We start from the raw sequence: 13,249 nt of genomic DNA, 5'->3' as shown, positions 1-13,249 counted from the left end.
GTTAATAAAAAATGCTTGTTGTAAGAGGCGACTACATTTGTCGTAAGAAGTAACTAGGGGGATTGGGTGGTCAGGCTCACTGACTTGGTTATTGCTTGGATCGATGCTCATGATATCAGTCACTGGATTGTCTGGTCCAGATTCGATTATTTACAGACCGCTGTCATATAGCTGGAATATTGTTGAGTGCGGCCTCAACAATCAAACAAACAAATAATAAAACGTATTGATAAATATGCAAACTCACAGGGCAGATAAGTGATCATATTTACATATAGAAGGCTTCAATTGGTGAGACATTACAGAATGACAAGCATTACAGATTATGTTTGACGATATGGACAGGGAATGAGGTCCAATTCATCTGCAACAATGCATTGATATATCAACTCATAAGGTGCTTCCTCAATATTCAAAATGATGAAACAAAAGTACCCTATCTGATTGATTCAAACTGTTTAAGAACGACTCCAAGGTTTTGGTTGAAAATGTCAAACCGCGAACCAAAACCAAGGAGGAGTGTATTATCCAAATTGTGATCCATTTAAATTCAAGAAAAATCAGAAAAAATATGAAAACATTGAGATACCTTTTAGTGAAACAATAAAATGTGTCGCTGTATAAAGGGAATTTGATCAAAATATGCAAGAGAATGACCATGTGCATGATGCAGCATAAACTGAAGTCATGACATGTAAAATTTAATCACTTTTTATCACCTGCCCTGGTGGCTCAGTGGGAAAGCAATGGGTTACAAAACTAAACATGATATGTGAGGTTCCTGTCATTCACAATGAAAACTGTCATTTCTTGTCTTCGATTTGAGAACATTGGACGTTTGAAACACCAAGTACAAATTTGGTGTATCTACTACTCAACTCATCAGGTCTTACCAGGAACACGTAAAACCTCCTATCCAGGATGAGGTCTTAGTAGGAAAAAGTAAAACCTCCCAAGAGGTTATTACAAGATAGGAAGATACCTACAAAACAATAGTCAAAACAGTAGGTTTATAATACTAGCAGGGACAAAATAAAAATATAGAAATTATGTTTAAATTATTTTTTGGGACCAGGTTCTTTTCAGTAGGTGTGGCGGGCCCATGAAACGAAAAATAAAACCTGTGTGGCCTTATATAGCTTAAATACCATTAAATCCAGCCTAACTTCCACCTCACTCACTCACTGTATGCCGGTGTGTTCAGGACAAGCTGGACATCAAGAAGGACAAGAAGGGCATGGTGTTTGTCCAGGGGGCCATGGTCAAGGAGGCTTCCAACACCAAGGAGCTCTTCGCCTTGTTCGAGGAGGGGTCGAAGAACAGACACACAGCTTCCACAAGTGAGTTCATGGTCTGAAGCTGAATATAGACATTGATGTATCAGAAACTTGATCCATTTATTGTGGAGTTTATTCCATTACCTTTGAAACAGACTGTTTTTGTAGTGTTTTAGGAGTATACCACTCCTCACAGTTTTGTCCAGAGAAAAGTCATATACGGTAAACTATGGTTATAACAAAAAGGGACCACTAATTTTAGTTAGTAATAACTGTAGTTTTTATGAGCATATATACAGCATATACAACAAATGGCAGGGAATTTAGTTATATTGGCCAGTTCGTTTTAAGTGTGTTCGTTATAAGCGTTGTTTACTGTAAGTATACGAGTACTTTATTGTTTTCCAGAGATGAATGCTGAAAGCTCCCGATCCCATCTTGTTATTGGTATAGTGTTGGAGAGTACCAACAAGGTCACGGGACATGTGCTCAAGGGAAAGGTAGGGATGATACTGTCGTCTCATCTTGGTCAGTCACTGAAACATGTTGAAGGTGGATACAGCACATTCAAGTATAAAATCTGAAATATTTCCATTCATCTTCACCACATTCCTCCGAGGTGATTCCCAGCACCTAATGCATGTTGGGTGGAAACAGAAATGAGGATTGGGTGTCAAATGAAATTGCTGTTTGGCGGTTTGTATCCCTGTGTGATGCGTTTCCGGACAAAACATTGATAGTTTTCTCATTAATCACAAGAACAACTGTAAGGCATCTCAATCACCACTTATAAAAGACAACTTTATCTGATAAACAGGCCATCATCTGAGTATTTACAGTCTGTGTGATGCCACACCACCTGTTATAGCGCGAGAAATAGCGATTAACATGGCTGCTAAAGGAATAAAAAATGTAAAAAAAACCCCAAAAATCATGGCTGTCCGAAATTATACCATGTCCTAAATCCTATGATCCGACGACATGTCATGGTGCCATTGTTGTTGTTGTTGTTGTTGTTATTATTATATACCACACTTATCAAGGTACTGGTATCTGCTCAAATGTGTTTGTTTTTTCCCCCCGACCAGTTGATCCATGTGCAATTCCAGTTATCTTTCTCAACTCCCTTCTTGGTCACATTGTCTGAAGTTCATTGTTGTATCTTCTTCCTCCTTCAAACGCATGTACACAAACACGAATAGGGTTGGAATATGGAACAGTGATAATCATTCTAAAGCCTGCATGACACCAAACTCCCTCCCTCCCTCCCTGACTCATGACATGTGTTTGTGCTGCAGCTGAGCCTGGTGGACTTGGCAGGCAGTGAGAGAGTGGGCAAGACAGGAGCTGGGGCAGAGCAGCTGAAGGTATAGACGTCGGCTTCATTAATAGAACAACAATTAATAAAAAGTAAAACATGATGGAGAAAATGCCATCTACTTATGTCGTTATCCTCATCTTCTCACACTAAAACAGTATATCTGTTGTCTCATTGTTAGTGTGAATCTGTGCTGATCGTTAAAGGAAGCGTAAAGGTGGTCATTCTCATTAAATTCAGATCTTAGTGCTTGTTACTGCTACACATAGATCCCATTATAGGTCACGTCAGAATGACTTTTCATCCGAAAAGATTAACACAGGATATTCTGAACAACATTTACGGGCTCATTCGTGTCCAAATCGTGTCAGTCCGGGGCTATTTGGCTGTTGTCAACTTCCTGTTAGTCATTTCATTGGTTGGTCAAAGTTCACTCAAATGTCATTCTGATGTGGCCTGTAATGAGATGTCTTCAGATCTTTGTATCGGAGTAGCAAGCACTCAGATCTGCGTTTAATGAGATTGAAAGGTGATTTGATGTTGATTGGACTGTAGGTAATAAAATGGGTGACCATCTAAAAAGAGGAACTGAAACACGTCTTCACTGCATTGGTGACAGAAGCCATGTTGACATCCATCTCTGGTTACAAACAAATATGACATAGTGCACTGTGACTGTGAGATTTGACCCTTGCTCTCTGTGTACAGGAAGCTATGTCCATCAATAAGTCGCTGTCCGCCCTCGGCGACGTCATCTCGGCACTGAGCAGCGAGCAGTCCTTCATCCCCTACAGGAACAACAAGCTGACCATGTTGATGCAGGACTCACTCGGAGGCAACGCAAAGACGCTCATGTTCGTCAACATCTCCCCCGCTGACTACAACACGGATGAGACTGTTATCTCTCTCACGTAAGCTCTCATTGTGTATGCTGTACATGTGTGACAGTTATATGTCTTACGTTAATTCCTTATTGTGTATATTCAATCAGAACCTAATATTTCTCATGTACGTTCTGGGGCCGTGGGGGAGCAGTGGGGTAGTCTAGTGGTTAAAGTGTTTGCTTGTCATGCCGCAGGCCTGGGGTTGATTTCTCACATAGGTATAGTGTGAAGCCTGTTTCTGGTGTACATCGCCATGTTATTGCTGGAAAGTGGCATAAAATTATACTCACTCATTCTGGGGCCATGAGTGGCCCAGTTGTCAAGGCGCTAGAGTTCAGCATACTACAAACCTACAAATGTGGGTACAAATCCTAGATTAAGCCAAGTATGTTTCTAGGTTTGTGAGCACCGTACCCATGCCCACTGGTTTCATGAAAGCATTACTTCAAGCTAAGGCTTAAAAAACAAAAAAAACAATTGGCAATGACTTTGAAAAATATATTGTGAGCGGGAGGTGTTTTGTTTTGTTTTTTTGCTTATTCAAACTAGTATGTAACCAAATAAACAGTTGTGTACCATCAACCTGGGTACTAAACTTCCTACATGGACAAGTATATAAAATTTCTATTGCCACCATGACCATAACGTGAGATGCATAGTAAAGGGAAGTAACTGTGTAAGTTAGGATTTTTTAATTTTTAGGAAAATGGAAATATAAACGAAATATGCAGCTGACTTATGATGATGCGGGCGGTGCCTGAAAACCAAGACTATTATTTTGTTTAGCCTTAGCTCCCATACTGTGATACGACTTAAAGGGGAAGTGTACACGCAAAAATCACTTTCTTTCTTTTTCTAAACAAAACGCAATTTTAGAATTAATTAGTATCTGTGTTTGAAAATATACACTCATTTTTTTCACAGTGAAAGTAGGAAGCTCACAATAGTGTGAAAATGATATGCCGTTATGAGGCCTTCGTTTTCGAGCTAAACAGGCCTGAGTTATCCCCCTTAGATTATGACGTAATTGGTGCCAATTCAACTGGGTCCCTGTCTATTCTCAACGCAAAAGATATCAAGTACCAGTTTGCGGTAAAACAACATGGCCTACGACACACTCCGGGGCAGTGGTGACTCAGCATAACACTATGCTGGCTGGCATCTGAGACGCTAGAATCACACACCAAGACCTACACCACGTGAAGCGGCTCTAACAAAGCATGATGACGTCATAATGTTTATCAATTGGCACCAATGACGTCATATTGCAAGGGGCATAAGCCATGGTGTTTTTGTTGTGGAAATAGAACACTTGGTAAATGTGAAAAATATAAATCGTTTTAATGCGAAAAATATGTTATTTAATTGTGATATTTTTATATTTTTGTCTATGACACTTCTAGGTTAACACTTTTAATGTGGAAAAAGTACAAGAAAAATAGGTTAATTTCCGTGTGAACTTGCCCTTTAAATACTGTTCAATGTTATGATCTCACAGGCCTTCCTCACACCCTATAGTATATGACCAGTCCCTTATAGGAAGGTCACTCACTTGTATGTTATGAACCAAATTAACCTTTTATGTTTCCAGTGTAAGCTGCTGTTGTCCTACAAATCAGTATAATCATGCTATCAACCATTGGTGTGCCTGTCCCGACTTGTCCCGAATATTGCTGACTGTTGTGTTCAGCCAATGTCCACTCACTGACACCAACACCTTTTGTTTGTAGTTATGCCTCCCGTGTGAAACTGATCACCAACGACGCATCTAAGAATGCTGACAACAAGGAGATTTTAAGACTGAAGGCGGTGAGTGTTGTAATCAGATAAAGTGTTTGTGAGAAAGGATTGGGACGGGTCTTCTGCAGTGGAGAAAGATAAGTGCAGTAGACTCCCACTGTGGTGAAGTTGTCCAATTTGAATCAGGTCATTCAAACACCTTATCACTTTTTTGCTGACCTTGAGTTGTTATCGGGAGATATGAAGGCCCTAATTACTAGAGACAGTGTCTCAAGTTCTCTCTAAGCCATAAATAAGCAGCCCTCTTCTACTATCTGTACCTTAATGTGGTTGCTCGAATTCGAGCTCGGCTGCTCTGCATTTGTTTTATCAACCATATGTTTAGGACAGATGTTGGAGACTTGACTAACTTTCTGGTGATATCTCTTTGCGGTCAAAGTCTAATTATGAAACATAGTTAGTTCAAATTTCATGAATGTTTGGATTAAATCATGAAAGGTCTAAGGAATTTAACACTTATCATCGTGCTGTGTTATTATCCCCCACCATGAAGGGGATATAGGAATGGGTGCTGTCCGGCCGTCCACCTCTCCGTCATGTTTCGTTTCTGGAGCAGAACTCAAAAACCATTAGAGATATCATAACCAAACTTGGCACATAGATAGGTCTAGTGGAGAACTAGTGCCTTTTGATAGTTTAGGATTTTAGATAAAAAAAATAATTTTGGAGTTACCATGGCAACAACTTTGACTTAGACTGAAAATGGCAGTAGTGCTCCTTTCTGGAGCAGATCATGAAAACAGTACAATATTTCTTCACCAAACATGGCGCATAGATAGGTCTAGTGGTAAACTGGTGCCATTTGATAGTTTGGGATTTGTTAAAAATTCAATTATTTTAGTTTCTATAGCAACCACTTTTACTTGGACTGAGAATAGCGGTAGTGCTCGTTTCTGGAGGGCTAATGCCTTGCACACAACCGGTCATGTCATATTGGCGGGGATATGAGTATTTCATGCTTGTCTAACATAGTTTGCAGCAGGACTGTTGTAATGAAATAGGTAGTCTTTGCTTTGCTATCATTTTTCCCTTATTTTTCTGTGTCATGTAATATTTGTTCATAAGAGAGTACAATTCGCATTTGTAAATACTCGCGACCATGTGGATCTTTGTAATGTAGGATTTGTTGTGCCACATCCTTTTTGCTGACTGAAGATGCCTATATAAAACCAAATAATTTCTCAGTGATATGAGGGGCGGTCGGGTAGCCTAGTGGTTAAAGCGTTCGCTCGTCACGATGTTGACCCGGGTTCGATTCCTGACATGGGTACATTGTGTGAAGCCCATTTCTGGTGTCCCCTGCCGTGATATTGCCGGAATATTGCTAAAAGTGGCGTAAAACCATACTCACTCACTCACTCACTCACTCACTCACTCAGTGATATGAAATTGCCAATATATTGTTTAGTGTTAATGGCTGATGTTTGGTTGCAGCTGATCCAGAAGATGAAGAAGGGAGAGGCGGTGGAAGAGGAAGAGCAGTAGTCATCTCACGACGCACTGAATCAACTTGAAGACTACAAACATCTGTGATATTCTCAACTGGAGAACAAATCTGTGGACAAAGATCAACATATCAAGACAACCAGCATTACTAAAATAATTTGTCTAAGCTTACAATCAAAATATAACAATGTTTTTCAAATCTTTTAGATTAATCACATTTTTGTTATTTTCCAACTGTGATATAGCAATTGTTAGTTGGTGTATGTGTTGAAAGAGTTTCTTCTCATTCTCTTTTCCTGGGTTTTTTCAGTGTTTATGTGCCAAGTTAAAATAATAATATAATCAGAACATTAATATTCACAAGAAATTAATTAAAAAATGAGTGTTGACATAGATCAACATATCCGAACAATCAGTATTGTCATAATAATTTATTTATGTTTAAATGCTTACAATCAAAATATTACAATGTTATTTCAATCTTGTCGATTTTTTAATGGCATTTGAATTATTTTCTAATTGTGATACAGCAATTGTTAGTTGGAGAATGTGTTGAAAGAGTTCATTCTCATTCACTTTTCATGGTTTCAAAGTATTTTTGTGCCAAGTTAAAGTAATGATATGAGCAGAAATTATTAACGAAAAATTAATTTAACAAATGAGTAAATGAGATAATAATTTAATGTCACGTCAGAAATATTTTGGCCACATAGCAACGTGATAAGGTTAATTTGAGTCAGTGTTTGAAACGTGAGTATGGATGCTGAAAACTTCCAGATCACGGTTGTTAATTTTACCCAATTTCTTCACTAATATATACACGATGCTCGCACAATCCTATGTAGACAAACTATTTATTTTTTACCAATGTTACACCCTTTATAACATGTATTTTATGTTTCAACATTTGTGACCCTAGGTTGTGGAGGGGTTATTTTGGTTATGGTATAATCCTATATTTATCATAGTATGTGCAATTTACTTCTTTGATCACTTCTTAATAATTTGTATACATGACTTCAGAGATACAACCAGTAGGTATGCATGCATTTGTTATCAGTGCAACAGAAACGAGTACTACATCATACAAGTACATTTTGGACAGTACATTCTTTTTAATTATACTATGCTACTCCACGTTTGATAGGGATATTTGTATCTTTCCATGATACACAAAAATTAATCTATTTCAAGTGTGTATTTAAACAGAATGACTATCTGATTATCCCTATCACAAGTTGAGTAGTATTGTTCCTCGGTAAAGGCCAGATCTTGAGCCTCTCTTGGTTGTGCTGGGGTGGTCGGGTAGCCCAGTGGTTAAAGCGTTCATTCGTCACACCGAAGACCCGGGTTCGATTCCCGACGTTGGTACAATGTGTGAAGCCCATTTCTGGTGTCCCCTGCCGTGATATTGCTGGAATACTGCTAAAAGCGGCGGAAAACCATACTCACTCACTCACTCACTTGGTTGTGCTGATGGCATAGATTATGTCAATGTACAACTTGCATGGTACAGTATTCAGTGTAATAAGCATCCCTCCCCTCGTCACTTTTCCAGGAAAGTCAAAATTATTAGTATCCTTTCGCTTTAATTCAGGAATCGAGAATATTTGTTGTCCTCACACATGAACTCTTTTTTTTTTAAAACAAAAGTTTGGGCAATAGATTAAACAAGGTAAAGAAGACCAGTATATGGCGATAATACGAGTGTCCAAATGGGCTTTGTGATGATTACATTGATTATTGAGCTCGTGGTTGTCAGTACCGGTATATGTACCACATGTAGAGTCATGAAGGCTGGTGTATCTCTGCAATGTAACAACAATTGATTACTTAATTCTCAAATCCATGTTTTATACTTTTATATCAGCATTTTTAATGTGCATTATGTATGAGATTGACATTAATTCCGTCCATTTGTTTGTCTTAAAGAGTTTTATAATTGTTACAACATTTACAAGTTTTTGTGATCAGCATTTATGAACCTGACACCCCTTGAAGTCCGATACACTTTATGTAGTTTTTGTGAATTCTTTTTTAGATCATCTTACGTTTTAATAACACCAAGTTCATGAAATCCCATTTTCTCTGAAGTATATGTTGGGAATTGGATGTTCTAGCAACAGTGCAAATATATCCATGTCTGTTTTTATTATATGAAACATATCCCATTTTGTCTGTAGCTTTCTGTGATTCTGCATTGGCCTACAGGGCTGGTCCCTTTTTTTTCGACATCTTGCTGCAGGGGAAGCGAGTTTATACAGGTGACAGCATTAAATTATTTTACATTCCAAGCTGGCTTTTGTTGTCACTGTCCTGGAGTAAGCGAGAATTAACATCTCTATTTTATGGCCGCTGCTAGATTGGTGATTGTTGTGGATGTTACCACACTGTCTTGTTTGTTTGTTTGTTTGTTAGATGAACACTGTACTTAGCAATGTTCCAGCTACAGTCAATCCGACATGGTTAGTTGCATACGATTATGACAGATTAACCAGTATGACAGATTAACGAAATAACATAGTATCAACGTTCATGGTTGAAAATCGGACAACTACACGATAGATAACGATACAAACTTAATAAAAAAGGGGATAAAAGGAAATATTCATATTATTATGTTATATTGTTAGCGGAATATGTTTTCTAAGCATGCAACCTCCAAAGCTTAACACAAAACTACTGTTACTGATCATTGTTGGATTAACGAGACTGATTAATGAGTGATTTTGGCAATTCTTTGTAAATTAGGTGTGTTGGAGTCAGAGTGTGAGACTGTCAGATTAACGGGTGTAAATCGCACTGATTTAATCTGTTCCCATCATTAGTGTCCGACAAACAAGTATCGGATTATCCAGACTTGACTGTACACAGCAACAGGGTTATGATGACATGCATCAACAAGTTAGTGAGACTGACTACCCGATCCTGTTTGCGCCTCTTGTGATGAGCATGGTTGCTGAAGGTCGATTCTAACCAAGATCTTCACGGGGGTATCACAATGTGTTATGGCTGTGTGTTGTTGAAAGCAGCACTCAGCCATTTATTGTTGACTGCAAAGTGTTCCAGTATGATGCACTTCATGTGTGGTCAATAAAAATCATGACTCATGGACTTCTCAGGGATGACCTACTAGCTTACTTTGGATCATACATTTGTTAAAGGCTAAAAGCACATCAAAGCATCTCAATTGTCACTATTCATCACCAACGGCCCACAACCACTCACGATATTATCATGCACCAATAAATCACAGTAGCAGTGGGACATCATGCTCCAATTCATACTTCTTTGTAAATGTTGGTCCTCAGTGCAGTAGGATGGAGATCTCTGAAGCTCACCTGGTACAAAGTTGCATCACATACTCACTACCCCACACATACCCGGCTGTAATGTTTTCATGGGCTGCATTACCTTCTTGACGTCTTGTATGTTGCTCCTTACCCTCCAGTTGTTATTCCGTCCCTGAGCTGTTTCCCCCTCTGCTTACGTATATACAGTCAAGTCTCGTTAATCCGACATCGTTGGTTGCACATGATTGTGTCGGATTAACGAGTATGTCGGATTAACGAAATTAAGTGATTTGTGATAAAAAATCGGACATCTTCACGATAGATAATAACCGTGTGTTTCCTCGTGTAAATGCAAGTGCTACTGTCTTAACAACTAGCTTCATCTACTTAAAATAGTCTGTCAGTGTTTTCTGTTTCTCACATTTTGAAGGCACATTTCTCAAAGTCCCCTGTTCGCTTGACGTCTTGGGCTGGTGGTTCTTCAGCATCAACATTGTCGAGGTGTAATTTCATTTGTTTCTTATAATAAAGCTTGAAATTCTTTATGATCCCGGCATCTAGTGTTAATTGTTAAAGTTAATCTCTGCAGCCAGTGCGTGTCAAAACACGGGGTTGTGTACTCGCGGGCAGATGACCACAGAGTACGCTGACCACTGTGTCGGATTAACGAGACTGATTAATGAGTGATTTCGGTAATTCGTTGCAAATTAGGTGTGTCGGAGTCGGAGTGCGAGAATGTCGGATTAACGGGACTAAATAGCACTGAATCAATCGGTTCCCATCATTTGTGTCGGATAAAGCCGAGTGTCGGATTAACGAGATTTGACGGTACGTCACCAACTTACCGCCATGTTAATCTACAATCAGACCAATGAAGATTCCGGGGTAGAATAGGTCTTCAGCAACCCATACTTGCTGTAAAAGGTGACTATGCTTGTCGTAAAAGGCGACTAATGGGGTCGGGTGGTCAGGCTCGCTGACTTGGTTGATGTATGTCATCGATCCCAATTGCGTGGATCGATACTCATGATGTCAATCACTGGATTGTCTGGTCCAGACTCAATTATTTTACAGACCGCCATCATATAGCTGGAATATTGCTGAGTGCGGCGTTAAACAACAAACAAACAAATCTACAATCATGCTCACTCAACTTCTGCCAAGGCTTACATCACTGCTGCTTTTATCCCTGTACATGGTGTTCACCTTTCTCCATCACAAAAGTTCGCTTTTGCGGTCGCTCTCGCTTTCACTTCCGCATTGTCATTCGAGTCTTCGCTACGTTTTACTTTCCATCTGTATAGGCTCACATCATGCCACCAAAGCACAAGGCAGCACTCAATCATGGTTTGGTGCCTGGCAGAGTTAATTCAAGCGTGCCCCGGGCAAGCCAACCCATTGTTCCAACAATTTATATATTAAGATTACCGTAGGTCAATGTCGCCCACTATAATGAGACAGACAAGATCACCTCAATATATACTTCTCAAAACAAGCTTACGAACACCCATATTTAGAAGGCCATGTGTCACAGTACCCACCAGCCAGGCAAATTAAATATAGTATGAAAAGAAATCGGGTGTTCTTTCACTTCTTTTGAGAAGTATACATTTATGTAGACCATAATACATGGTGCCAGGATAAATGAAACTTTGCCTCACAAATGGCATCTGTGAGGGGGGTTGAAACTCCAAATATGACAGTCGTGATTCAAAGGTTGACTGTCATTGTTTTTCATTGCATAATGTGACAGTCCAATTCATAGTGTGGGTTGGGTGCCGACACTTTTCAGCATTGTTGAAATGATGTTGTTTGTCTGTTTACTACTCTTTTGTAGCATCTCCAACAATGAATCAAACCATTATTTTTTTAATATCCCAATACGTGGGTGGTGCTTAATTCATACTTAAGTGTATATCTTCCTAAAGTATCAGCTATCTTGGCCTTGTGTCAGAAATTCTAATTAAACTTAAATTTCAATCTAATGCCACGAAAGTAAATCCTAGTCCCAAGGTAGTGTCACACATCCCATGAATCTTATATTCCTGGGCTTATGGCATTTGACTGTTTTAGCTCCCCCATCACATCTTACTTCAATACCATGAATAAATCGGATTCCTACTAGTTTCATCCCCCGTGTGCCATTGCAGAAACAAACAATGAAGGGCTGGACACTTTTAGCAAACAACACAGGTCATAATCTCACATGGACCTGGTGAGCTAACAGTTCCGTTCCATCCAGTTCCAGCACTTTATTATTCTACATGTTGTTAATGTACCAGTATCTACTATCAGGATGCACGGACCAACCTGGACACGACAATGGGTAGAACCAGTCTGCCACCATGTCATTAAATAACATCTCCTATTTAGCTGGGTGGTATAAATGACATTGTCATACCTCCATCTCGTGATCTTGATAAAATACTCTGTAACCCACCTTGCAGTGTAATAAATTTCTCAGCAGGGGAATGAATCCCTCATAAACCACTTCAAAGCAAAAAGTTGCAGGCTTTTTCTGAGTCAATAGAAATCACGTGACATAGCACAAGTTAAACTCAGCTCAATCAAACAGCGGTCTTCTATCAAATTTGAATTTGTGTTAGTTCTTTTACAAGGTCACATTAAAACATGTTGGTAAGATAAATTTGTTGTGGGAGGATCACTCCGGGTTCATGGGGTTTCATGCGTCCCGTGTTAGGCTTCATACCCATCGTGATCCGGCTACAACTCGTATTGATAGGGCCTAAGGGTTGAACAGTATTTCAGTCAGATCATGGCATGTCAGCTTGATGTGACAGGTCCAAAGAGATTCAGATCTTGGACTAAGTTGGTGAAACCCATGAGGACAGGCCTGGTATGGTGCTGACAAATGAAGAAACATTAGCAGTTTGATGCCTCAGATGACCGGGACACACCCACAACGGGACACACCCACACAGGGACACACCCACACCAGGCAATGCCCACACCGGGACACACCCACACAGGGACACACCCACACCAAGCCACACACACCCACACCAAGCCACACACACCCACACCAAGCCACACACAACCACACCAAGCCACACACAACCACACCAGGCCCTTTAATGTTTTTACTTTCATTAAACTTGCTCTGGCTGTTTCAGGCTGAATTAAACTAAATATGATTTTTGCTGGTATGATGTTAATCATCATAACATCCTCTCCCTTATTGAATATACATGATGTAGACACAAGAAAATA

At 39.5% G+C, this 13,249-nt stretch overlaps 1 protein-coding gene across 3 annotated transcripts in view; it reads left to right on the top strand.

Annotated features, from left to right (window-relative positions):
- The window catches only part of LOC124136684 (plectin-like), a 51,271-nt gene extending 42,252 nt beyond the window's left edge, over positions 1–9,019 (top strand). For all 3 annotated transcript variants that reach the window (XM_046502673.2, XM_046502671.2, XM_046502672.2), the window contains 6 exons: positions 1,205–1,340; positions 1,686–1,777; positions 2,576–2,644; positions 3,304–3,506; positions 5,210–5,288; positions 6,714–9,019. In XM_046502673.2, the coding sequence (XP_046358629.2) occupies positions 1,205–1,340; positions 1,686–1,777; positions 2,576–2,644; positions 3,304–3,506; positions 5,210–5,288; positions 6,714–6,764 (630 nt within the window). In that variant the 3' untranslated portion in view covers positions 6,765–9,019. The remainder of the gene's footprint in view (positions 1–1,204; positions 1,341–1,685; positions 1,778–2,575; positions 2,645–3,303; positions 3,507–5,209; positions 5,289–6,713) is intronic.
- The last annotated feature ends 4,230 nt before the right edge of the window (positions 9,020–13,249 follow it).

This window comes from Haliotis rufescens, unplaced genomic scaffold, assembly GCF_023055435.1.
Source record: "Haliotis rufescens isolate VD_foot unplaced genomic scaffold, xgHalRufe1.0.p SCAF_1, whole genome shotgun sequence".
NCBI lineage: Eukaryota > Metazoa > Mollusca > Gastropoda > Lepetellida > Haliotidae > Haliotis > Haliotis rufescens.
This window is presented reverse-complemented; position numbering and strand designations above follow the sequence as displayed.